At 34.2% G+C, this 27,104-nt stretch overlaps 3 protein-coding genes across 6 annotated transcripts; 1 reads left to right on the top strand and 2 right to left on the bottom strand.

Moving 5' to 3' along the window:
- Positions 1 to 332: 332 nt before the first annotated feature.
- On the bottom strand, positions 333 to 11,291 carry LOC106161938 (nardilysin). The gene is made up of 30 exons (XM_087001032.1): positions 11,020 to 11,291; positions 10,613 to 10,728; positions 10,193 to 10,326; positions 9,871 to 9,952; positions 9,485 to 9,585; positions 9,025 to 9,151; positions 8,633 to 8,851; positions 8,387 to 8,444; positions 8,211 to 8,244; positions 8,026 to 8,065; positions 7,659 to 7,728; positions 7,394 to 7,471; positions 6,512 to 6,632; positions 6,231 to 6,344; positions 5,915 to 6,019; positions 5,339 to 5,468; positions 5,051 to 5,140; positions 4,712 to 4,834; positions 4,457 to 4,508; positions 4,162 to 4,245; positions 3,722 to 3,788; positions 3,402 to 3,529; positions 2,930 to 3,089; positions 2,726 to 2,800; positions 2,392 to 2,535; positions 1,900 to 2,036; positions 1,538 to 1,628; positions 1,226 to 1,342; positions 959 to 1,051; positions 333 to 769 (listed from the first exon to the last, which is right to left on the bottom strand). The coding sequence occupies exons 1-30, from the start codon at positions 11,235 to 11,237 to the stop codon at positions 431 to 433; spliced, it is 3,447 nt and encodes a 1,148-aa protein (XP_086857158.1). The 5' UTR covers positions 11,238 to 11,291; the 3' UTR covers positions 333 to 430.
- A 6,368-nt stretch (positions 11,292 to 17,659) lies between these two features.
- On the top strand, positions 17,660 to 21,669 carry LOC106157116 (sulfotransferase 1B1-like). 4 transcript variants are annotated; one of them, XM_087001052.1, is made up of 6 exons: positions 17,660 to 17,828; positions 18,118 to 18,313; positions 19,280 to 19,594; positions 19,830 to 19,927; positions 20,385 to 20,532; positions 21,000 to 21,669. In XM_087001052.1, the coding sequence occupies exons 2-6, from the start codon at positions 18,145 to 18,147 to the stop codon at positions 21,110 to 21,112; spliced, it is 843 nt and encodes a 280-aa protein (XP_086857178.1). In that variant the 5' UTR covers positions 17,660 to 17,828; positions 18,118 to 18,144; the 3' UTR covers positions 21,113 to 21,669. The 4 variants fall into 4 exon arrangements, with proteins under 4 accessions (XP_086857178.1, XP_086857177.1, XP_086857176.1 ...); XM_087001051.1 differs by having other exon boundaries at positions 17,660 to 17,841; XM_087001050.1 differs by having other exon boundaries at positions 17,660 to 17,973.
- Positions 20,549 to 27,080, bottom strand: LOC106157114 (uncharacterized). Its single transcript, XM_087001047.1, has 11 exons — positions 27,006 to 27,080; positions 25,991 to 26,256; positions 25,633 to 25,825; positions 24,566 to 25,391; positions 24,206 to 24,309; positions 23,778 to 23,968; positions 23,297 to 23,499; positions 23,023 to 23,119; positions 22,643 to 22,798; positions 22,109 to 22,182; positions 20,549 to 21,840 (listed from the first exon to the last, which is right to left on the bottom strand). The coding sequence occupies exons 1-11, from the start codon at positions 27,047 to 27,049 to the stop codon at positions 21,757 to 21,759; spliced, it is 2,238 nt and encodes a 745-aa protein (XP_086857173.1). The 5' UTR covers positions 27,050 to 27,080; the 3' UTR covers positions 20,549 to 21,756.
- Between the last annotated feature and the right edge of the window lie 24 nt (positions 27,081 to 27,104).

Genomic DNA, 27,104 nt, shown 5'->3' with positions numbered 1-27,104 from the left:
TTTGTGGAGAAAGTGTGCATGCATTTTTTTCTCAAAAAATAGGCAATATTAAGGGCAGAACCTAGAATGGTTATCTTGACAAGAACTTTCTTACAACTACAATATTTTTTTTGTCAGAGTTGAAAATAAATATTTTGAGGAGAATGTGTGTGTGCATTTTTTCTCAAAAAAGGCCATTTTTAGGGTAAAACCTAGAATGATTATCTTGACAAGACATTTCTTACAACTACAATTTTTTTTTTTAATCACAGAACCCGACTGAATGAGGAATAAATTTTTATTTTTTAAAGTTCACATTAGTTTTAAATTGATGGAAAAAGAACAGTCAACAACATTAAGAAATGTCCCTTTATTATTAGATTTGTTTACATTCCCAGAACATCCATAAATATGAATTTGTTAAAAGAAAATTATGATAGTATGCCAAGCATCATAAAAGAAGCTTACAGATGGGAAACAAAGGCAGGCTTTCTTTAAAGTCTGTTATATCGACCACTTCAACAGCACCATCTTCACACTGTTCAGAATAGACCATCTGGTACCTTAGTTTATTCCCATTTCTTGCTTCTGAGCATCTTTCAGCAACTCTTCTGCTCATCTCTGGGTTTAGTGCAACACTCTCCCGAGAGCTATCTTTCATATTGGATACATCTTTTAATTCTGAAGAATATAAACCTGAAGAATTGCCTGTCTGTTCCATTGTGTTGGGACTCTTTACTTCCAAAGAACAAACACCACCACTTGAAGTGCTCCCATGCTCTCCAATAACCTGAGACAAAACCAAGAAAAATTTAATAATGGGGCATATTTTGAATTTTCTCTTTTTAAGTGGGGACACGAAAAACATGTAGATTTTATTTCCTCCACTTTTTAACTTCACCACTTTAATTCTTCCTTTCTTTCTTTAATATTATTTTTAATTTTGATGATTTTTTCAACTAATTCTCCAATGTCTCACCTGTACACCGAGTTTTTTTCTTCCTGACTCCAGTGTGTTCTGGTAGTGCCATTTCCTAAACTCCTGCACTGTTAACTTCTCTAACTCTGCAATCTGTAAACATTGAAATTGAACTAATTAACCAACTGCATGAAAAAAAAGAGTGATATCTGGACATGATTTACTTGAGTGTATATTTTTACACAAAAAGTGTTAAGTAAAACTTCAATATTTTATTATCCAGCATCTTTTCAAATTTGCCCATTAAAACAGAATAACCCATCTTACGGTCTTTTGCCTTCTGTCAAATATATATTGCTGGTGTACAATTTGGCCCCAGTTGCGGTCTGCTACCTCCCCCATATGCGAGTCCTCGCATTTTTTTGTTGTTATCATGGCATTAACCTGCAGTGAAATGTTTTAAATTTCAATTTTGCTGTTAAAATGAGTAATGCATTCAACTGTTATTAGACACTAACCCATTAATCTTTATCTATTTTTCCTAATTATTTTAGTTTTTTTTCTTTATCTATTTTTTCTCATTATTTCAGTGTTTTTCTTCATCTATTTTCCTAATTGTTTCAGTTTTTTAATACACACCAGAGATTCAAATTCCTCCTCAGACATCTTCTGTAGCATTTCATCAAACTCATTCAAGAACATCTCAATGTGCTCATCCACATACTGTGTTCTAAAAGAAGAAAAATGAAATTAATTATTAACAAAATAAAATGTCTTGCATAATCACTGTACTAATATAACTTTCAACATTTTAAAGCAGACAATCATAGTTTGACAGAGAACCTTTTAAACATCAATGAAAATGAAGTGGAGCATTTGAAGCGTGGTACCATCATTCACTATGAATTGCCCTAGCAGTGCATTAAGTTATTTCACTGAGTTATATACAAGTCCACACAGTTGCATGTAAATCAAAATGAAGAGAACTATATCCATCTTACTTGAATTTGTTTGCCTGTGTGCAGACAGTGACAGACATCCCCAAGACTCCATTTGTATCACGATGTGTGCAAAACACAGAGTAGCCCAACTGTTCTCGTGTTCTTAGAATTTCAAAGCATGGTTCTTCCATTCGCATCTGAAAATTCAAGATCTGACTTACAAAAACAGACACAAAAAATCAATAATTTTTGTAAAAATAATAAGATGATGCTGATTTTTAAAAAAACTGCCTTTTTACTAAACAAAGCCACTCAGTAAATTTAAAGTGAGACAAAAAATTGGCAGATGTGTCAGATCATGATAACACATACAGACGCATACAGTGTCTGTATATAAAAATTACTTGCCCCTTGTAGGTGGCATATGAGGGCTGAAACGTTGATGGCATAACTGTTGATTACTACTGGTGAAAAAAAAAATAAGCAGGCATTCTATTAGATGAATACAGTGACATGTTAAGGAAAATAAATGTGAATTTCTTTATAACTTACTATCACAAGTTCATTGAGTGCTGCCAGGCGGAGATTTTCAGGTCCACATTGGTAATAATTAGTAACCACAGAATTGCAGTCACTGGGGTTAAAAGTTTTCACTCTACAGTAGCTGGTTTTAGCTGGGAGCTGATGGACTCTTGTCTGAAAAATGTGTGGTTATTTTGATATTTGAAATGTGAGTAACAATATTTTCCACAAAAGTCTCACAATAATTCACAAACTGTATGCCTTTTCTCTTTCACACGGTCATTTAACATAAACAGAAACTGAAACACTACGACTACCTGGAAAAATAGCTTTCCCTCTAACTGTTATATAGAGTACTTCTTACCTTTGGAAGGCTGCTTTTTGGTACAGCCGAACACTTGAGCTGTTTACACATATACTCTTCAAGGTCCAGTGCTTCCTGTAAGTTCATCAAGTGAGTACATATTAACTATATCACGAGAGAGAGAGAGAAAGAGAGAGAGAGAGAGAGAGATGAAATATGGCTAAAATGAATTTTTATTTAAGTAGATCAACACAAGACATTTACTTGAACTGTCATGTTGCCATGCACCATTCCTTCAATGAAGACTTGAGTTCTAAACTGTTGAACAAAACTCATCAGCATGTCATGAGTCAAGCCATCCACCACAAAATGCTTGTCTGTGCTAGGCCAAAACCTATCCTGAAGAATGGCCAAACGGATCTCTCTGCAAAAATGGGTAAAAAAAAGAATCATAAAAACAATGATAACAAAAGAGTACTGTTACCTGAAATACACTTTATCATGTCTGATAATTATCACCACAGCCTAATCCTTCTTCACAGTTGCATAAATTGCAGATATAGCAACAAGCATTGTCTGACCTACTGCGCTCATGTTACAAAATTACTCCTAAGAATTAAATGTGTAAACATAAAAGAAGATAAGACTCCAGAATACAAAACCTCTTTTAAACTGTGCTTTTTCTTGTTCCATTATGAATAAATATGTATTATACTTTTACTCATATATTTATTACCTGACAACATGATTGGGTTTGATGCAAGTGTTATAATACATTTTCTTAGTCTGCTCTTTAACTGTAGAAAACAAATCCTCAGATGGGTTGAAGTCAGCAATGGCATTTACCACTTTGTGAAAGAGAGCCTTAAAAAATAATGATAATAAAACTAAAAAACATCTAAATGTAATACAGATTTCAGATGAGTAATGAGGTTTGTTACCTTTTAAGAAGCAATATAACATACTAAAGGAGTTATAGTACCAAAGCAGTAACGAAATAGACTAATTTTATGATAAATGTATGCATCAATGAATGAAAAATAAAAAGCCACTTACATGCAATTTGTGGTTAAATCCACTGAACTGGAGTTCAAGCCCACTTTCAAGCACTTTTGCTGCACAGCTATAACAGAAATAATACCAATGGTTTACAAATCATAATCATCATCCTTTGCCCTTGTGCAGAATGGCATATGGCTGCAGCAATATGCTGAGACTAGAGTTGCTTCGAATTAGGTCTCATAAGTCCTTGAACCTCATTTGATTGCAGATCAGTATCATTCATGAAGATGACTGAACAGGTTACATTTGGTCAACACCTGTTAGCTCTCCACCAGATGGTGTCCAAAATAAAAAAACTTCCGAGACTGTTTGGCCTTATGTGCAGACATAAATGAATGAAGAAAACAGGGACATAAAAACTTCTTACAGGTTTTTTTTTCTCTAAAATACGTATATTTGAAAGTGCTTTCATCTTAAAATTTAGAAGTATTTACCTCAACTGAGCTAGATCTGCAGAATATATCTCTTCTGCTAACTTGAGCTGAAGTAGCTGCACCATCAAATCCATCAAAACCATGCTAGAAAATTTTTCAAGAAAATGTTAATATTTGAAAGAGCAAAGTCAAAGTGAAATAAGCACCATCTCATCAACATGATTACATTAATTTTGTCTTTAATTTGCCAGCTCCATTTATAAGGTTATTGCCGTAGGTATGTAATATGGAATATTTACAAATTAGTCATTTTAGATAGATATAGATTACTGGATACAGATTGCATGTTCCATACCTCTGTGGAGTCTGTCCAACAATAGGAGATATCAGATGGAAGAATATGTATGCTAAAAAGAAAATGAATTACATTTTGTACTCCCACATCATAAGGCTTATATGGTCTTAAGCGTAATCATTTACTTCACACACCTTATGGTATACGTTTTGAAAAATATGCTTCAATTACATCGGATATTTTGTAAATTTTATGCTGTTTGATATTAGACTCCAGCAAATAAAGATATTTTGAGATATCTAGACAAACACCTACCTTTAGGCACATTGAAATGCATGTCTTTCATATACCATATTTTAGATTGCTCATTATCTAAAATTGCTACAGGGAACTCCATCACAGGTGTCATGTCTGGTTCCTTTAGACTGAAGTCAGTGGCTAAAAAGTTCAGAAAATCTTGCTTTTTATTAAAGAGTAAGTCTATGTTCAAGCTTGCTTTTTATTAAAGAGTAAGCGTAAACTATTTCTTCACAACAAATATTGTATACTAGATACACAACTTCTAACACTATGAAAATAACAACAGGAAGTTATGTTTTTAAAACTCCACTCACTGCAACCCCACCCCCTCACAAACTTGAAAATTTCTTTTACCAATGAATTCATTTTCTTTTGGCAAGTGTAGTTCAGGATTATTCCCAAGGTCAGGGCTCATCCATGCTTGCATCCATTCTTCAGGGACATCTGATGACAAATTAAAATAATCTTAGTTCAGTAACAAAAATCGAGAAAAAGATGTGAACATCAATTTTTTAATGCCTGTCTGTTTTCAGATCTAATACCATCAATGCACCAAGCGTGAACTGGACTTGCTACTGGGGCACAATATTTTCTATTAATTAAGATCAACAAATGTAATATATGTATTTAATGTTACTTTACCTTCAACACAATGATCAGTTTGAAACCATTTTTCTTTTTGATTACATATTCCCATCTCTTCAAACTTTTTCGAAAACACCATTATGTTTGCTCTGTCTGGAGTCATAAGATTTTGGCACTGTTCAATCAGCTGAAACAATACAAAAATACTACTTGAATTAAATCTACATAGATTATTGAAACTTTAGCAAAATAAAACACCATAATATGCATGCAATGATCTATGTTTTTATAGGTGATTAGTAATAACAAGCGATTTATACTACAAAACTGACTAATTTCAGCAATTCCAGTAAAAATATAAAGTATCTCCAACTGATATAATATTTAACTTATATTAAGTGAAGAGACTATTAACAATGCCAGATATGAATACTTCAAATACAAAACCATTGATTGTCAATATTTGCTTTTACAAATAATCCTTGACAGGGTTGTGCATACAAGTATCAGTTTGCATGCATTTTAAACAAATATCTAATTTTTGATGGTAAAGCCATTTATAACATGTAAGGCAAGGGGATTGCACAAACATCATTGTATAGATATTAGTATTTTAATTGCCATATTGAATACCTGTGGGTCATACTCAAACAACAAACTGTCCCCAGTTAGATACTCTTCAGGAGGGTAAAGTTGCATATTCTCACAGATCTTTTCAACGTAGTCAACTGGTTCTGACTGCAATTAACAAAAGTTTATTATAAACTGCAGATTCATTGAATCAGATTTAACATTACCAAGTTAAATCTCAAAGAAATATTTCATGTTAGTGTTCATATATCAGTGAGCGATTTCTCAGTAGTCTTTTTAGTACTTATGAAATCAGTTGAAGTACAAATAATGAAAAAAAGTTTTCATATAAAATATTTTGATATCTAGATATCTTTACCTGTTCTTGCCACCTGAAATCATTATTTTCAATAGTCTGAATCTCCTTGAAACCTCTGTAACAGGGTCCTACTCTTCTAAGCATTGCCAGATAATCAAACACAACTGTCAGCACCTAGATTGAGAAGTATCTGTCATTGCCAAGTAATTGCCAGTAATGAAATTATACCAGGATGTTAATTAGATATTATTGTCAAAATATAATTTTGTTAAAACATCAGTGAACTCAGCATTTGATACAGATACAAATGATTTCATCTCAGGAACTAAACAAAATCTCACCTCAGCAACATGAATGAACCCTTCCTCAGTGAGGGTAATGGAAATAGAAAATGAGGAGTGAGTACTGTTGAACTCAAACCCACCATCTCCATTGCCACTTGTGATTGACAGGGCCCACAACCTGCAAAGATGAAATAACACTACTAAGAATTCCTTAATCATTATCATATAAGTAATTTAAGAGTACATACAACAGAATCAAAAAGATGTTCATATAAATATCATGTTTCTATTTGGAGTATTATTTTTTCTTTAGTTTTACCTAGACTCACCCTTCATGAAATTGACATAAAATGGGATATTTTCAAACTTTAACAGGCATTGTAGAAAAAGTATATCTAAAGCTCTCAAATTTAATTTTGTACATAGGTGCGATATCATGTAAAGAATATGTGTTGCAAATTTCAATCCAAAAGATTGCATAGATTTCGAAATAGAAATTTAAATGTGCTGCAAATGGTAACGCTGATGCCTTCAAGATCTCGATGAAAAAAAAGTACATTGTGACATCATTGAATTTATTTGGAAAGCTGCTGGGTGATTTTCCAATGAGAACAATTTCATAGCTTATGCAAATTTTGAGAAAATAACCATGAGATTATAGAAGATTCAATAATCAAAATTTAAACTGCTTAATTAGACAGTTTAAATTGTGCATTTATGACCTTGACTTGTATATGCGAACAAAGTGTACTGAACACCACATTTGATACTTAGTATCAGACGTTTCATTTTACTTGACAACGCAGTGTGTTTACATTAGGCATGCTGGGAAAAAACAGTGGGAAAAGGCACATACTTCTGATTTTCAGCAATTTCTTGAAAGCAATGATTTCTCGAGAGGTGAGTCTATTTGGGTAGTCAATAAGAGATAGAACCTACTTTTTCTTAAGGTATGATATGATACTGCCCTTTTCTTCATGCCCTAAAAGCCAGCTGATGTAATTCAATGGTTTGGCCCTGTAAACACAACAAAATATAAAAGTATCTTTTATCAAATGATTACTTAACTGAGTTAAAAGAAAAAGAAACCATAACAAACAAAATATAGCAATTATTCTATCAGAGGTTCACTAACATTCTATCACAAAAAAAATCACTTCTTGAATCTTCTCCCTAAATAAAAAAAAGATAAAAGAAAACATACCTGTAGTGCTTTCCTAGTGGAGGCAATGCCCAGGTGATTTCCAAATGATCCAAGTTTTTCACAGGAATAACTAAAGAACAGTTAAATATTTGTCATGCAGAACAACATCTTGGTATATTAAAGTTTAATATGTAAACTATAAGACAGAGAACTTGATTTGTCTTACACACTTAAAATAACTCAATACCGATCATGTTATTTTTTATTACAAATGATGGCAAAAAATTTTAATGATTTAAAAATTCAATTTGGATTTTTGTTTCTATAAAAAATGAGATAAGTATAATGCATTAAGGGAAAAGTATTCAACATAATATCTACCATTTATTTTCTAAGACAAATATTGTACACATTCATTTGACTGTACCTTTGTATAACTTGTTGAAATTGTGAGTTTCAAATGGGTCCTGCAAAAAATAATGGAATTTTACTAATAGGTATGTTTACTAATAGGTATGTATTTTAAACATAAAATTACAATTACCATTTTAGTATAAATGAGTATATAAAAATACAATATTCTCTTAACAGCATCAAAAAGTACAAACTTACCTTCAAATGATCAAAGTTGTCCTTTGGCAAATTACTAGAAAAGGAAACAAAAGCAACTTTTATTTTCCTGCATACTCAAATAAAGACCCAATCATAATGAATTCTACACAATAATAAATAATTCTTTTTAAGCCATACTGTTCCATCCCGTCTCTTCTCATTAATCAATCACTTACTTGTTTGGTACCTTTGAAAATATCTCTGTGACCCATTCTTCAAGGTTGTCCAGAGAATCTAAAAGATACATCAATACTGAGTAAATAATTATTCAATTTATAATACATCTATACATTACATTAAATAACATTCTTTTATCAGCAGGGAGGCATGAGTAAGGTGGACTCCCTTTTGAATAGCTTTTGCCACTGTGGATATAGTTACGAAAAACTGGACAAAAAAAAAACTGGAAAACATTTAAGTACCTTTTGACTGGACAGCTAATGTCATTACATGAGCAGAATAGTGCTTTCTGTAGAAATCCTGAAGCCTGGAGTAGATATCAATGCCCTGAGCTGCAGTATCTGTCTTAAGTGACTTTGAATTTCCCCACATGAACTTGCCCATTGGGTGACCAGGCTGGGCCAAACTGCCTAAAAGCTGTTCTTTTCTAGCCGAGTCAGAATTGAGGTTCATGTCAAATTCTAAATTTGCAAAGAAAAAAAAAGTTAATTGAAATAACTTTGTGATAAAATATTCTGGTTGGTATCATTAATATGAGGCTGAGGTAAAAAAACTGAAAGTAATATTTAAAAACAGATTACTGTACATCATATATCAACATAAACAAATTTTCTATTTAAGGTTTTATGTTTACCACTGTCCACTGCTTTGATTTCCCTGTCAACAGCACCCTGCTTCATAAGTGGGGAAGTAAAGAACTGAGCAAATATGTCCAGAGCATGACGAAAATGCTTCCTTTGAATATCAAAGTAGAACACAGTCTGAAAATATCAAATTGTGAAGAAAACATTTAATGAATGAAAGCAAGATTTTTTATAATATTAAATGTTGTTTTGTATATCTATGGAAGATACGTCAAGGTCACTCATCTGTGCATGACACTACTTCAGATGCTCCTGTTTTTTTTTTCTTTTTTTTTTCTTGCAGTTTTATGTGGTTTGTTATTTTGTCTGAACAGTAGAAACTGTATGGTATATTGAACTATATACTTGGAACCTATGGAAAAGATCAGTTATTTACTAATGCATTCCAAACACAGGATTCCTCAATATCTCTATTATACTATCCAAAATTATTCCGGTCATTTTACTTACCCTCTCACAGTCTGTATAAGCATTGTCATTTCCACCATGTTTCTTTATAAATGCATCAAATGCATTTTCATCTGGATATTTTTCACTGCCCATAAATACCACTGAAGGCAAGAATAAAATATCAAATTCACAATAGTTTTTTACCTTGAACACATTAAATTTCTAATAACATAAACAGTATTCTCCAGAGATTTGTGTTGTACCAAACTAGTAGTACATGTAAATACCATCAGAAACATTCACCCAAGTACTGTTTTACTAATAAATATAAGTGAGGGTGTAATATGATTTCAAATAGATATAAGTTGTTTTGTTTTACATATCATAGATATCAAGCTCTGCTTGAGAATAGATAGAAGTATCCAAGATCTCCTAATTAAGCTTACTGTGTTCAAGAAAATGTGCTAGTCCAGGAATATCTGGAGGGTCTGAGAAGCTTCCAACTCCAATACATAATGCCGCAGCTGACTGTAAGCAGACCATGGGAATTTTCAAATTAAAAACAAATCACAAGATGTTCAAATATACAAAATAAAAAATATTATAATAATATTGAATCACAATTTATGTTATTTAATGTGGACAATTTTGATCAAACTTTAAATATAGAATATATTTTTGCATTTTCAGAGAAGAAAAACTGCAAAAACTAGAAAAAATCATTTTTGTCTCCTTTCCCAACCTGTGTAAAAATAATTAAAGACTTACCAGCTTTTCACTATCTTTATGTTTGGTGTGGTTTGAAAAATCACCAGGCTCTTCAATTTCTTCTTCTACATCACTATGATCCCCATCTTCATCCTCTGATCCAGATTCCCCTTCACTTCTTTCACTGCCAGATTCTAAAATGAAAGTTGAAATTAATTAAAGCAAACATTCTAAAGAAAGGTCAAAGGAGATAATATCTATATACAAACCTGTGGATATTTATCATGGCTCTAAACTGATTCTGTATAAATGCCCTAAAATCACCAGCTTTTTGAAAGCAGTTTTATTTTTTTAGACAGCATTTATATGACATTTGTTTCCCATTATTTATTTTACATGACTGTATCTTTGAGATACTTGGGATATAAGCCTAAAAGGAGCTTTCTTGATGTTTTGCTAATGGATATCAAACAATGTTACCATCATTTTCCTCCTCCTCATCCTCACTTTCTTCATCTTGAAGAACTGCTGCCACTTCTCCTGCTTTTAAGTCGGATATTAGCAAGACTTTGAGAGAGTTTGAGAGAGTAACAATTCTGAAAATGCAAAATATAACTGGTTATGTGGTATTACAATGGTAGGCCATTAACCAGTCTGTCGTAGTTAACTCGAATATTTAATATAATCAGACAGTGTGGTTGACTCAATGCGCTAAAAGATGAACACATTATGTTCAAAGACTTAAATACGGGAAAGAAATCTATTTTCAAATCAAGTCCGTTGAAGGTGTCTATCAACATCTACATGGAAATAAACAGTAAAACCACTGTGTCATCGTGCACTACATGTTCATCAATATGCATAAAATTAGACTTTGACAATAGTACCTATATTGTCTGGTATCATTCAGTGACTTCCGTATGCTGGAGCCTGGTTGTTGGATAAAGGGGCCGTCGCATTCAGCACTGGAAGCCGAAGAAGTTTCTCCAATAGTCATTCTGGACCAAGTTGAAAATTGGCCGGCTTCAATCTTAGCTTTTTTGGGCGAAAGAGGACAGCCCGAATGCATTAAACTCCGAAATCTGTGGAAATATCGAGAGAGCATTCGCTTTCATAGATCATTGCATGTGCGTTCACCGGAAGTTGATACTATTGGTCAAAATGTTATAGGTCAACCAATCAAAAGAAAGTTAAGATTCTCGGCTTGGTAAAAGTGGGTGTTGCAATTTTTTTTTTTTTTTATGTACAGACACAGATGTGTCTGTACATATTGCCATCACCTGCGTCTGTCGTCGCCGTCGCCGTCGCCGTCGCCGATGCCGATGCCGGCGCCGTGCACTTTCCTTGTAAATACGATAAGTGGAGGGCAGTTTTACTTTTTGGCTTCATATTTACAGAGCTGATGAATATTCATAAAACGCAGTTCAAGTTCGAAAATCAGCATGATCGGGCCATTATTGTAGAAGTTATGCTGTTTTTTCAATTTTCAGCATATATGCAACCCTGTAAACACATTTTAAGGAAAACAGTTAGGCCTGTTGTCATGAAACTCACAGGAGTTATCAATCTTGCTAAAACGCAGGTCAAGTTCGAAAATCGACATGATCGGGCCACTATGTTAGTAGTTATGCTGTTTTTTTCATATTTCAGCATATATGCAACACTGTAAACACAATATAAGAAAAACAGATAAGCCATTTGTCATTAAACTCACAGGAGTGGTCAATCTTACTAAAACGCAGGTTGAGTTCGAAAATCAGCATAATCGGGGCATTATTTTAGAAGTTCTGCTGTTTTTTCACATTTCCTCAGATTCAACTCTTAGGCACGTTAACAGTCTCATTATTGAACTAATAAGATACGTAAAAGTGTTTGTTTGACATTTCCTGCATCTTTACAACATTGTTAGTTGATTATGTAAAAATAATGGTAAACTTGTTATCGTGTATTGTGTAATAAAGTGTCAAAAATGGAAATAAACTCATATCATTGTGGTTTGTCAGATTCAATCATTCATCATGTTCAGAATCTCAGAATGGAGGAAATTGGACATTTAACACTATTCTATTGATATTTTCCCCATCTCATCAATTTTCTTATTTGATCATATAAAAATTGCAGTAAACTGTTTATTTTGTTTTATGTTAAAAAAAGTGTTAAAAATGGAAATAAACCCATGACAGAACAGAGCTGTCTTGTTTCACATTTCCTCAGATTCAATTCTTAGGCATGTTAACAGTCTCATTATTTAACTAATAAGACGTAAAAGTGTTTGGTTGACATTTCCTGCATCTTTACAACATTATTAGTTGATTATTTAAAAATGATGGTAAACTTGTTATCGTGTATTGTGTAATAAAGTGTCAAAAATGGAAATAAACTCATATCATTGTAGTTTGTCAGATTCAATCATTCATCATGTTCAGAATCTCAGAATGGAGGAAATTGGACATTTAACACTATTCTATTGATATTTTCCCCATCTCATCAATTTTCTTATTTGATCATATAAAAATTGCAGTAAACTGTTTATTTTGTTTTATGTTAAAAAAAGTGTTAAAAATGGAAATAAACCCATGACAGAACAGAGCTGTCTTGTTTCACATTTCCTCAGATTCAATTCTTAGGCATGTTAACAGTCTCATTATTTAACTAATAAGACATGTAAAAGTGTTTGGTTGACATTTCCTGCATCTTTACAACATTATTAGTTGATTATTTAAAAATGATGGTAAACTTGTTATTGTGTATTGTGTAATAAAGTTTCAAAAATGGAAATAAACTCATATCATTGCAGTTTGTCAGATTCAATCATTCACTATGTTCAGAATTTCAGAATGGAGGAAATTGGACATTTAACACTGTTGTATTGATATTTTTCCCATCTTATCAATTTCCTTAGTTGATCGTATAAAAATGGCAGTAACCTGTTAATTTTGTTTTATGTTAAAAAAATTAAAAATGGAAAAAAAAAAACATTTCAGAACAGTGCTGTCTTGTTTACATTTTGGCATTTTCAAGTTGTGACTTCGAAATTCCATGGGCCTGAAGACCTTTGCTAGTCACATTTTCTGAATATCCATGATACTAATATTTTATTATTAAAAATTGATGGTCATTATGCTGTTTAACATTATGTAATATTGCATCAAAATTTGAAAAAACCCATTTTGGGCACTGCACCCATGATGACCATTTAAGAAAAACCATGTCACTTACTGTTCTCAAACTGTACAGTAACTATGTACAGATGTGTCTGTACATATTGCCATCACCTGTGTCTGTCATCGCCGTCGTCGTCGTCAATGTCGCTGTTGCCAGCGCCGTGCACTTTCATTGTAAACACGATAAGTAGAAGGCAGTTTTACTTTTTGGCTGTATATTTACAGAGCTGATGAATATTCATAAAACGCAGTTCAAGTTCGAAAATCAGCATGATCGGGCCATTATTGTAGAAGTTATGTTGTTTTTTCACTTTTCAGCATATATGCAACACTGTAAACACATTTCAAGGAAAACCGATAGGCTTGTTGTCATGAAACTCACAGGAGTAATCGATCTTACTAAAACACAGGTCAAATTTGAAAATCAGCATGATTGGGCCACTATTTTAGTAGTTATGCTTTTTTTTTCACTTTTCAGCATATATGCAACACTGTAAACACAATATAAGAAAAACAGATAGGCCATTTTGGCATTTTCAAGTTGTGACTTTGAAGTTTCATGAAGACCCATGCTAGTCACATTTTCTGAAAATCCATGATACGTATATTTTATTATTAAAAATTGACGGTTAACCATTATGTTATATTTGCATCAGAATAAAAGAAAACACAATTTTGGGGGCTGCTGTTATGATGACCATTATGGGAAAACCATGTTACTTATGATTGCAAAACTTTTAAAAAAGAAATACAGGACTAAAATGCAGCCTGAGTTGGAAAAAGCAGTCTCATTGGCTTTTTTTCTGGAAATTATATATTTGCAAAGTGTGAACTTGAAATCCCATGGGCCTGAAGCCTTATGCTTGTTACACATTTTAATTACATTGGTATTACCTGTTGAGTATAATTAAAATTTGAGGTTGAATTTGCAGTTTAACATAATGTACTTTTGCATCAGAATTGACAGTAGCCTAATTTGTGCATAGTTATTTCCTGCTTTTTGTCTGTACATTTGACAGCTTTGCTGCCTTGTTTCAATTGCCCTGCTAGTCTACAAAATATGACGCTTAGAAATTCTCATTATAAAATTATCGACGTTGTCGACGTCGGCTCACGAGCGACGTCAGCAAGAGGGTGGCGCACGAACGACATTGGAGTGGGTCAATTTTTGCAAGAAGTTATAACTTGCAACTTCTTGATTTTTGATTTTTCACGTCTGGTGATGAACATTGAACGCGACCGAAAAGCAGCATGCGTTGAGTTTTTTCTGTATTTTTTTAAATTTCAAAATGTCTTTAAATAATAGAAATAACCGGTAGAGGGAGAAATTAAAAACAAGAGAATGGTGGAGGCTTTTAAAAATTGAAAAAAGGCGTATCATTATTTTTAGTTGTCTGGTGTTTTTGTAATATTTTTTTTAAATTTCAATTTATTCAGTTACATCCACTATTAGCTAGACGGTATGGTGACGGGATAAAGTCAAATGTCTTACAAAAAACATGGCAAAACTGTATCTCTTATAAATAACAATGGCAGATTTAGGGGGGGTCAGGGGGGGTTCTGAACTCCCTTCGGTTTCTGTAAAAATCACACTAATAGGCCTATTCCCCTCTTGAAATTACAATATTGACTAGCTGAATCATAGTTCTAAACCATATCAAATGGCACCATTTGCCCTCCAAAACACCAAAAATTTTGGGGCCCTGCAGCGGGCCGCGAGCCCGACGCCAAGGAGAGCGATGTTCGGTTTTGTATCCAAAGCCAGCCATTTCCTAACAAAAACGTCCACCTCCACCCCATTCAAATAATCATGGATCCGCCCCTGTCATACCACCTGTAAACCGTGTTCAGCAGACAAATGTAATATATTCTCTGCGGAATTATTTTCCAAATATGTTTTCCTCAAAATTCGCATCGTCGCACTGGCATGGATGGTAGGCCTAAGCAAGCCAGTTTTTACACATTAGAACGTTTTTTAATGATTCCCTCTTCTTGGGGGTTTGTTTAAACCAAAACCGTCCGGTGTGGACCGCCTTTGGCTCTTCAACGTCATAGGTGAAGCTAAAGCTCAGCAATTAATAAACAAAGTTATAGGAAAAAAAGTAGGCCTAATTAATCTAGGAACGCTCCGTGTCGGCTTCTCAAACAAGGTCTTGTGTACATCATGAACTTCAACGTTGATGATAAGACCATATTCGTCGACTGGCGTTGCGCAGGATGAAATACATTTGCCAGACCATACGTTAGGTAGAAAGTTTCCATTTGATCTGAAGCTTACCAACAAAGCTTCCGCGGCTGCACTTGGGCACAGTTACGCATTTGTACGCAGGTTCGAATTCTAAAATGTCAATGTAACATTTTTGCTAGAAACAATTTCTAAAATTTGCATTTAATTACTATAAGAAGAAAACGTACGTACGCATGTTGGGCAGGTCAGTCACAGCGCATTCGACAGCGTGCACGAGTTCAAATACTCGATGATGTATAATTATGACAGTCCGTCACGCCTACGACGTGCATGGTCCCGGAATCGGAAAGTCGCGAGAAAGGAATGCAAAGGAATGCAGGCTCTGGGTCCGTACGTACAAATTACCTTTTGCATAAAGAAAGGTACATTCTTTAGAATAAGTAAGCAATTTGACAACTTATTGCTGGTCATAAAATCTGCGTCGTTTCTCTTCACTTAAAAGTCATTAAAATGATGCTTAGGTGGGAATGGTCATCGATCTCTATCTTTTACCAGCTACGCCACAGATCTAACTTAAATTGAGTCAATAGCTAACCCCTTTCATCAATAAGTGCTATCTTCTCGGTGGGATTATCGGCAAGAAGTGCATTTACTTATTTTTTTCTTCTTCTTTTTTTTTTTTTCTTAATGTCACGTCGCCGCTATTGCTTTACCCAATCATGCTTTACATTTTCTATGCCCCTCCCCCCCTTCTTGGGCCCCTGCTTATCAAGACTTGATATGGTCATACTGGGGCAATTCAACAGTCGACATTAAAATGGCAAGGACTACATACAGGGAACCAAGGCGGCTTTGTATCCGCGGCCTGTCATTCAAAAAAAAAAAAAGCCCCCCCCCCCCCCCCCCCCCCCCACACACACACACACACACACACACACACAATTTGCAAAACCTTCCTTTCCAGGCATTGTATATAAATGTAGGCCAACTTGGGTCGGCGTTTAGGACAAAGAGCATCAGTGAAATACACGTGCATCTCGTAATACCCCTTTAGCGCAGACTGATATTTGTTAGCATTACAAACGTTCGACTATTATCCAAAAGAGTTGTTATTTTTAAAACTTCTATCACTCAAACATTCGTTACTGGATATGAAAACTGTGCAAACTAGCAGGAAAATTAATAGGAAAATGTTTGCATGATTACACAAAAAGCTTGATTTATCACTTTCTGTGACTAGAGTTTTAGCCACAGTGTGCAATCGGCTATTTGCATGAGATTTAACAGAGTCAATTTGCAAACAGAAATTACAATGAAGATGTATTCCTAAACATTTTTATTTTCTACAAATGTAGGCCCTAATCAAAATTATAGGCCCACCTGCAAAGCGCATAAAATTCTGTTTTTGGACTTAAAATAATTAGTTTTAGTGTCTATTAAAAATAATTCTGAGCAAAATTTTCTTTTTATTTTGCAGTTACACATGCAAAAATATAGGGATCTCAGTGAGACCTAGGGCCGTTACATCTGATCGAGGCGTGAGCCTACCTGTTTTGGCAACTTACCGGGGAAACATATACGTATTTTGTCAGGACAGTTGTTATTTCCCAAGTGTTATTGATTAAATGTTAATCAAAGCGACAGTAACTCTTCTTTTATATAGGCTTCACTATAACATCAGCTGTCAGGCACATTCGCAACTCCGGTGAACCTCGGACAAAAGGGTGTTCCCCTCCCGAAACTGGGCGAATCTAGGCCTCAAACGTTTTATTTACGCAAGACTCTCGTACAAACAAGCAAAATGGGGGGGAGGGGGGGCTTCTTTCATTAATCGATTTGGCATGTGCTCTAAAACAACTGTTGAGATATTCTGCCCTGCCAAGGTACAATAATATCACGTTTTAAGACTACACTTTTAACTTTCTACGCTGAATAATGCAAAGCTTTTTTAATTTAATGTAAATGTGAAGCATTTAATCTTATGACATTATCAACACATGCAGATGGACTCCATCAGAATTATTAGCATAACTAGTTAATCTTTTAAAGATAATAAAACAAAAGCATAAACGACGCCGAAATCATTGGCACGTAGGCCTACTGTGCTGCCTCACCAGAAATGCATCGATACACAATACACGCACAAATGCACTTCCGTCTCGACCACTCACCGGGGCTCGCGATTCGACACTTTACTTCCCGTTCTTCGTATCGTATCTAGAAATTATTATTTGAAATCGGCCGGACGAGCTCTTGATATAGTCGATTTAGGGCTTACTGATAGTCTTCAAGCCTCTCCTGTTTATATATTACATTGATAAGATAGTATGGCGAATCGAACAAGGTGACAGCCGGGCGTGAGTGATTTACGTAATACACTGCTTGTCAGCATAGTTCACATCAACCTGCTGACTAGCTTACCCCAGTTTTCGGCCTTACGTGTCAGGTTCTGACCAGCCGTCGAAATATACTACCGCCGTTACTACTAGGTTAGGGTACGTAAATAATAATAATACTGTATACCGGTATATAGTCACTGCACGTACTGGTATATATATACCTGTATTGAATAGGGCTGGGTGAAGCACAAATTTTTGATAAGTAAGTGTTTTCTATAACTTAATATATTGTAGGGAATCTTCAAGTGGAAATCAGAAAGAATGTCTCTACAGGACTTGGAAGATGCCAGTGGCTGTACCAGAGCGCAGCTGATTGAATGGAAAGGAGTGTATTTCCCCTGCTACCCCGATATTGGCAAGAATCTTGATATTCTTCAGCAAATCCCTGTCCGTGACTCTGACACATTCCTGTGTGGTTTCCCCAAGTCAGGTACATGTGCAATAACAAATCTACAAATATTGAACCCCCATCTTCCGCAGGCCCGTAGCCAGGGGGGGTTGGGGGGGTTCGAAAGAACCGCCCCTTTTTGCTGGGAAAAGGTCCACTTTGGGTAAAATTTGATCTAGGTACATGAAGTTTTTATAGAAAAAGGTCCACTTTTCCAGAAAAAGAACCCCCCTTTTGAAATTGCTGGCTACGGGCCTGTTCCGGGTTTATTGTTCTGAGGGTACTACCGGTATATTCCGAAGATTGTTGGAGACAAGCTTAAAAATTGACCGCTGTTTTGAGGGTTTGATATTCTGAGGGTTAGAGGGCCTGTTATTCCCAATGACTTTTAGTCCAAGGGTCTGCTGTTCCAAAAGAGGTTAGCTGTGCTTAAACGCAATGTTATTACTTGCATGTACAGAATTACCAACCCCATTATGGCTTTGGAATAGCAGCCCTTCTGAGCAAAAAACCTTTGACACAAAAGTCCCTCGGAACAAAAAACCATCGGAGCAAAAGGCCGTTGGAATATAGATATGCACCCTTCAACGAGAGAGTGTGTGATCACCGTATGAGGGGAGGGTGGAGAAGCGTTACCCATTACTAGGGCCACAGATTAATTATTTTTCTTTTTCTTTAGCATAAAACCCCCTCAATTCATGCACACAAATTTCTTTTCTCTCTATTAATTGATCTGGCTTGACACCTTTCTTAAATCTCCAAAATTGTGTTGATGTTGCAAAATTCATAGGTTAGATGGACCCAGTGTGACAGGAATGCTAGTCCTAGGAATGGAAATCCCAGGTCCCATATGCTTAGTACAGGTTAACGTTAGTTGGAGTATTGAGAAACAGACTACTAGCTGTTCCTAGTGGACTTCCATTCCTGTTCCATCGTTACTTGTATAAATATGTTAAATTTTGTGCCTGTTGGGAAAATTATTGAATGTGCATTGACCTTCTCTTTTAGGCTGCCACTGGACACTGGAAGTGATGCACATGCTTATACAAGGCAAAACTGAATACTACCCCCTGTCACACTTTCCACTGTCAGGCCTAAGCCATGAATACCTGGAAACTCAGTTGACGACTCCTAGAATTCTGGCAGCCCATCTTCACCATAGACATGCTCCCAAGGATTTGCTCAACAATGCAAAAGTGATTTATATCATCAGAAACCCCAAAGATGTTGCTGTCTCACTGTACAACTTTTGCAAAACTTACCAATATGCAAAATTTAATGGGGAATGGAGTGATTTTCTCCCCATGTTTTTATCAGGGAAAGGTGATTGAAGTTGTAAACATTTGTATTAACCAGTTACAAATTGAGAGAAAAGATATACTTATGGCAATGTTAGTTTCATCATCCAAACTATAAAAGAACTTTAAAATATTTGTTTACTTGCTGTCAAGTTTCTTGTTTTTTATATAGATTTCAAAAGGTACAACATAGAAGTAGACTGTGTTTCTATTTAAATGAATGGAACCATAAAGTGATTATTAATATTATTATTTTACAGTAATATATGGTAACTGGTGGGAACATGTTTTAGGGTGGAGAGAAGCGGCTAAAAGTAACCCTAACATTCTCTTTGTGGCCTATGAAGACATGATCCAGGTATGCATATTCTGTTTGAGTTAAACATGATAATAATGAACAAGTTTTGTTGTTCTCTTTTACAAATTATTTAAAACTCTAATTATTTGCATTTTTCTTCAGGGCAAGAATCGTGTCATGAATTAGCCAGATATGCAAATATATAGTGAAAAATGTGTGACCCTGGTAGAAAGTGAATAAATCACATCATTCAAAATATGATACTAGATATTTTTTCTATTCATTATATGAGATGCATTTGCAAATAGATAATTCTGCCCATAACTTTCCAGTTAGAAAAGGAATTCTTTAAGTACTTCATATTTATCAATTTTTTGTAGTATATATTTAATTATTTCCAAGCAATTCCACAAAAAATTGTTTAACATATTTTGAAAAGATAGAATTCAAATAGATATTGTTTTTTATCATTTTGATTTACAATAGGACTATCATAAACATTTGTTTAATTTTCAAGAACCTTGAAGTGGAAGCAGGAAGAATAGCAGAACATCTCTGCTTACCTCGAAGTAGTCAGTTCTTAAAGGAAGTTGCTGACAAGTGCAACTTTCAATCAGTGAAAGATGCCAAGTCACATACAAGATATACATTATTTATGAGAAAAGGTAAGTCTGCAAAATCTTCTCATTTGAAAAGGTGTAGATGTTTATTGCAACAACAAAGCAAAAATATCAAGGAATTCTATTTATACAATGCAATACAAAATTAAATTAAGTGATTATAAGGAGGTATCTTATGAAAAAGATCTAGAAATATGAAAACTATTTTGTTCATATACCCAGTAAAGGATATTGTCACCCTTTTCCCAAAACTCCTTATTTACTGTTTACATACATTCTTTTGAGTAATAATCTTCAGTGTTCTGTGACTAAATTAATTAACACTTACACATATATTTCATCTCACAAAGATAGATGCATTATTCAATAATTAGATGCAGGAAAGAAGTCATTTTCGGTATCTGGATGACAAGTGGTCACAAGGGTTACAATATCCCTAATTATCCCACAGTTCGGTTTTGTTGTATGTTTTGTTGTAATTGTTTTAAAATTGAAGATATTTTGATCCTCAGGTGTTGTGGGAGACTGGAAGAACTATTTCACTGTGGCCCAAAGTGAAATGTTTGATAAAGTACATGAAGAATACATGAAGAATTCAGATATTCAAGTCAAATTCGAAATATAATTCTCTGACAAGGAATAATTATTCATTTCATTTAAACAACTTTAATATGAGATTTGAATTTGACTTTTGTTGTACAAAAATGCCAAAAGTACTTTTTTGCTGCTTTTTAGAACATTATATTGCTAATTTATTTCACTGGCATTTCCAGCAAAAGGTCTTGATGTTAGATAAATGTAGGAGAAATGCATGCACACACATACAATGCTGATATGTAGACACCTTTATTCTTCAATATTTAAATAATTGGTACATTTTGCTCCAGCTGTCATATCTAGAATTATTGCACTTATTCACAATTCTAGCAAAACAATATCTAGAAATGTCTTAAATGTAAATAAAATTGCACTTTTTAAGATATCCATATTTGTATAAGTTTTAGCTATTTCAAAAAAGTTAAATGTGTATCTGTTTTAAGATATGATTTTGTACTATCATATGGACATTACATCACAAGCTATAATAACTAATGATCATCACAGGTTACAGGCACCTGCAAACAAATTTGCAAAGTAAAAATGTATGAGAACACATCAAATAAACATTTTTGTTTTAATCTGTTCGGAATCTTGGGATATTTTTTTTGAAATATTTTAAAATGTCATACAGTTTCAAGAAGTTGAAAGATCATATCAGTGTTGTGGTTTCTATAAAACCTGATGCTGAGGTGAGATGTATGGCCTCTGGAATATTTGTGTTACTCTGTCTTGTTCCTGCCATTTTTGAAAAACCTGACAATTAAAAAAAATTAAAATAATAGAATTTCTCATTTAGGAAAAGATCAATACAATATATATCAATATAAATATCTTTTATTGATTAATGTAGTTTGTTGAATTACAGAGTTTTATTATGCAATTATTCCAAATTAGTTATCCCATCTGTGATTCAATAATTTTTCACTATTGCCTCTGTTGTAGCTTAAATTAAATTTAGCTCATACAGCAAGTGTGAAACAATTACATTTTCAAACATGTACATATCTATGTTGGACCTTACCCGATCCCAAATGTCTGCTTTCTGAGGGTGCTGTGTAGCTTTTTGTAACTGCTTGTACTTTTGCTTCTTCAGACCTGAATATGTGAAAATAAAATCAAATTAGAAAATAAAATACAGCAAGTACAAAAGTGAAATTAGACTGCACATTAGCATTTACAATATTCAAACATATTTGCACAGATAGTGATGACATGAATACAGAATTCAAAGAATTTGTATAGCAGGTTTAAAATAATTCTGCTGTCCAAAAGTGTGTCCAGTAAGCAAACTAACCAAAACAAATAAAGCCAATCAAACTTCAGCAAGACATTCACTAATATTTTGACATTCATCAACAAATGTGTGACAGAAACAAAGAAACAATCTGCCTCAGCGACTCTTTTTTTTTTTTTTGTAATTAATTGACAGTGCACAATGCACTGTTGATTGAAGATACAGAATACTCCTGTGCACTTCTACTGTACATGTAGCTGCAAGCGCTGTTGTGATCTCACTGATCCTATGCAATAAGTTGAACTGAAACAATATACTTGCCATGCGTAACAGACTTCAGTGTCTGCCCCACCTCATCTCTCAGTAATCCAGTAGTCCTCCTTGCCATTGACATCAGGAGAGTTGGACCCCCATGTGTATCAAATAACTGCCCAAGCCTGTCATCACTACTCACCAGCATCCTTGCCACTATCAATCCTTCAAAAAACAAGGATAAAGTGAAATTTTCTATAGATATAAATCTCTTATAGAATCAATATTTATAATTTTTTATGAAGATGTTATATGTAGTTTACAGTTTTAATAAAAGAAATCACAAATTTCTCTTCCTTTAGACTAATAAGAAATTAATATTTATTAAATGTTTGTTCAAAGTTATGATATAAAAAATATACAGTAAATAAGAATTTACTGGTATTTACCCATAACTTCCAGTAACTCATCATCATCATTTACCCTAAGGAAGTCGACCATTTTCTTCATCACCCCAAGATGAGAAAGTTGCATTAATATCCATGTCTACAAAAAAGCAGAGTTACATATATATAAAGGTACAGCAGCCACTAGTGTAGAGAACCAAGAATTTAATAACGTCACAGTCTGACAAAGCTGTTTCAAATTAATTTCCATTGTGAATACACACACACTTTTAAACTTATAAACAGCCACTTTAGTTCTCCCTTAATACAGCCTTACATCTTCAAATTCAACTAGGTCCTTCATAAAGAACACACATGTCTTCCTGACAGCCTTGTGCCTGCTTGTAAGACCTTGCACTATATAAGGTCCAATTTTCAACACTATGCCCCTTTGGCACTGCTGTACAACAGTTTGGGAAAGATCAAAACTTGGCTTCCATGAAATTGGTTGTTTCAGAGCTTGCCCTGCTTTGGGTGTTTCTGATAAAAAAAAAAATTTAAACACAATAATGGGATTCTGTTGACATCTCTACTATGAAAAAGTCAAATTAGAAAGAATAAAATTATTCACATATTATTCTACCTGACAATAAAACAAAAACATGTATGTGCAATATTATGAATAGTATCTAGCTTTATGAAAAAAAAATAAGAAGAGAATTATGAAAAGAAAGTCCCAATATTATGAATAGTATCTAGCTTTATGAAAAAAAATAAGAAGAGAGTTATGAAAAGAAAGTCCCAATGTACAAAATCACCTGTCATCATTACCGCCTTTGCACTTGATGGCCGTAGTTTTGCTGATGGTTCAGTGAGTTTTAACAATGGAGAAAATGCAGCTCTTGGACCTAGTGCTTCTCTAACCATTTCAGCAACCTTAGATGACATCTGTTTTAGAGCTTTGTTCAGAACCACTTCTTGATCCTTGGGTGTTGTAGCTGACACAGGTCTAGACAATTAAAATAAAATCTTGTTTATAAACAGTGAAAAGATTAATTTTCAACCTGGTTCCAATACATTTCTCACTACATTTTGAGGAAGCTGAAAAGCACTTCTTTATGTGTCTTAAAAAGGAAAAAAAACTTGTTGTCACATCAAGTCCGAATAACTAAAACACTGAAGTGCAGACAAACAAGTTAAGGGCATATTTGAGAGGAAAGCTTGCCCAGTCTTAATATGTTTTTACCTAGTTCTGGACATTCTGTCAGTTCTCTTATCTGTTGGTGGGTGAGGCAGATGCTTCTCTTCTAATGACTGTATCATGTACCTTAAGATGTCTCCAACTGGTTCCTTGAAAGATTATAAAATACAGATGTTTTGAATATAACTGTAAAATAATATATCCCCTTTATTTCCCTTTTAAAACTGCCAAATGGAAATTATCATAACCTGGATATGTGAATGTAACTGATAAATTTCCATCATGCATACGGTAACACATAGAATAGTATAGTGTTTGTGCATATGGTATGCTATTGTTTTCATTATAGCAAATTTGTGCCAGATAAATTAAACTTTAAGATTGCGTAACACTACTTTAACCTACCAAAATTTCAACTTCATTTGCAATTAACCATGGTCCCACAGCTTCCAAACATCCCCTCTGAAATAACATTTTTCTAGTGTTCAATCTCATGGAGTCCATTTCTCTCTTTATCCTCTCATTGTACTCCTGCTCCAGTGTAAATAAGGGGTCCCTATGTAGAGTGCAGGAGAGAAAAGGGTTCTTAGGATCCCAAACTTTATTGGCAGTGTTGGGTCTCTGCATTTTTCTCAGAGAATCTTTTGTTTTTTCTTTCACTCTGCCAAAAACATCTGCGGTTTGTTGTGGTGTCAGAGGCCTGGCTGTAGGACCTCTACTGGAAGGCCTGTTGGAAGTCACTGGACCCCATGCTTGGGTTGGATACCCTGGGTCCTCACCTCCAGCTTGTGCATTGTTCAGAAATCCTTTAGCTTTACAAGTGGCTTTTAATTTATGGTTGAGCATCTTAAGCTTTATCTCCTCTTCTATGCTGTTAAAACATGTTGTGGATGAACATTCTGCAAAATGTTTAATTGCACAAATAAGGGATATAATTAGTCCTTGTTCACTCTCTTCAAATATTTCTTTAAAACTGCACCTTGGATTAAAGAGAAGAGATGATGTCTTTTTGATTCCTTGGACACTGTTCTTGCCTGGAGGTGTACCTTTGACTCTCACCCTGCTCTGTCCATTGGGAGACTGCCCATTACTCTTTGGAGGGCTGCTATGATTAAGAACTTTTGGCTCTAAGAGCTTGGATGTATAGGCATAAAGTAAGTCTATGAGACACAACGCTCCAGATGCTATCAATACTTTCACTACACTGTGGTTAACTTTCCTTTGCTTTTTCCTGAAATGTTTAACAGAATATTTTATCTTTCATTGCAGGCACTATGGTTGTTCTAAATTCAAAGATATCACAGTTACATAATTACTCATTTCTTTGTGTACAGGTACACATAAGGCAGCTGATACATACATAATTGACTTTCATCATATTTATAACTAATTCTTTGTAAAATTTTGTAAAGTTTTATTTATATATTCTATATAAAGATGCAGGCAAAAATTGGTTTATGTTGGAAACATACTTAAAATCTCCCACATCTACCACAGTGGGTTCTTCAGATGTGGTAGTCTTTGGTCTGTTTAGTGGAAACGTGGCCAAGTTAGCTATGATGTTGACATGATTCTGCACCAGCCCTACCAGAGTGGGATCTGTGTCTATGCAAGGCTTTAGAAGAACTGCTTGCACTTCTTTGTGAGGATCCATTTCTATTCGAGCTGAAATATGCAGAACAAAAGGCCTACATTTCATAATCATTTTAGAATTTGAATTATGTAAACATAAAGCTTTATTAAGTTTTTGCTTTATTCAGCATCAAAATATACTGCATTATTAAAAAAATTAAATACTTTTTATATTCCACTTATTATTATCATTATTACCTTCTTTGCAAAGTAAATATAGAGTACACTTGGCCATTTGCTGAATTGTCTGGTTCACCTTGGCTGTAGTTTCTGTCTTCTGTTTAACAGGTTCAGGGGTGGTGGGCTTGGCCTGGGGAGCAGTAACATTGTCATCTAGCTCTGCAAGCTCTTCATTGTCACTGCGGAAATATTTATTCAGTTGCAGAAATGTTGATCTAAGGAGAGCGATTTTCTTTGTCGATGTTAAAGTTACCACCACTCTGCTTGCTGCCTCTCTTACTTTTCTGAAAATTGCAAATTCTTAATTTTATTTTCTAATTCAAAATCAATAATAGGGAAATATCACCTCAAAAAACAGAATATTCATAATCTAAATAAAAAAGTATTTGCTAGCTAACAATAAGAGCAAACCAACATCCATTTGCAATGGACCTGTTAGAAACATCACTATCATACTAGTAGGTATATACATTTTGCATTATTTTATCTATTACTGGACTCACTGAGTCAATGTCCGTAAAGATGCCACTGTGCCTGGGGCATCTTACAGAACAAAATTTTATGTGCATAAACTTGGGGTGAGGTTTATAATGTAGCCTGCTACGCACTAATTTCTGAAGAATAAAATGATGAATGTGAAAGACAATGCATCCAAGGAGAAAAAAATCAAATGTTGTGCATGGGATTAAGTGCAAGGTTTCCATAATTTTATAATTATGGGCTTATTAGTCCAGTTATAGACTTATCAAGTATGTGAAATGTATAAGACTACTTACATGGATGATTGTTCATTAAATTATCACTATCATTAAAAAGAAATTCATATTTTTTTCATTTTGACTGAATGGTTTTCATCTCACTGTCTTTTCAAATACAAGACTTAGTATGAATGTACTTAACCATTTAGTAAAGTTCTTTGAGATTTTTATGGATAGCTTCCCCCCCCAAAAAAAAAATAAATAAATAAAAAATAAGAAGAAAGAAAGATTATTATCACTATCAGAATCACTGTCATGAGCATTGCACAACTAACCTGCAATGAGATTCTGTCATGCTGCCCATTACAAATGGCACCATGTCATCTTCTAGGAATGCTGTTAGGCCATAGGAACTTAAATACACTTTATCAGAT

This window comes from Lingula anatina, chromosome 1 (genome assembly GCF_051362555.1).
Source record: "Lingula anatina isolate TDL-2025a chromosome 1, LinAna3.0, whole genome shotgun sequence".
Taxonomy (NCBI): domain Eukaryota; kingdom Metazoa; phylum Brachiopoda; class Lingulata; order Lingulida; family Lingulidae; genus Lingula; species Lingula anatina.
Note: the sequence above shows the minus strand (reverse complement) of the source record. Positions and strands in the feature narration are given on the sequence as shown.

Bases quoted from the DNA above. Each gene is read 5' to 3' on its own strand.
- LOC106161938 (XM_087001032.1), bottom strand. From the start codon at position 11,237: ATGCTCTCTCGATATTTCCACAGATTTCGGAGTTTAATGCATTCGGGC. The intron at 3,530-3,721 runs GTAAGTGGCTTT...TTATTTTTTAAG, and splicing joins GATTTAACCACAAATTGCAT to GCTCTCTTTCACAAAGTGGT. The intron at 2,536-2,725 runs GTAAGAAGTACT...CACATTTTTCAG, and splicing joins CAAAAAGCAGCCTTCCAAAG to ACAAGAGTCCATCAGCTCCC.
- LOC106157116 (XM_087001052.1), top strand. From the start codon at position 18,145: ATGTCTCTACAGGACTTGGAAGATGCCAGTGGCTGTACCAGAGCGCAG. The intron at 18,314-19,279 runs GTACATGTGCAA...CTTCTCTTTTAG, and splicing joins GTGTGGTTTCCCCAAGTCAG to GCTGCCACTGGACACTGGAA. The intron at 19,595-19,829 runs GTGATTGAAGTT...ATTATTTTACAG, and splicing joins CATGTTTTTATCAGGGAAAG to TAATATATGGTAACTGGTGG.
- LOC106157114 (XM_087001047.1), bottom strand. From the start codon at position 27,049: ATGGTGCCATTTGTAATGGGCAGCATGACAGAATCTCATTGCAG. The intron at 25,826-25,990 runs GTAATAATGATA...TGCATATTTCAG, and splicing joins ATATTTACTTTGCAAAGAAG to CTCGAATAGAAATGGATCCT. The intron at 23,120-23,296 runs GTAAGGCTGTAT...GCTTTTTTGTAG, and splicing joins ACCTAGTTGAATTTGAAGAT to ACATGGATATTAATGCAACT.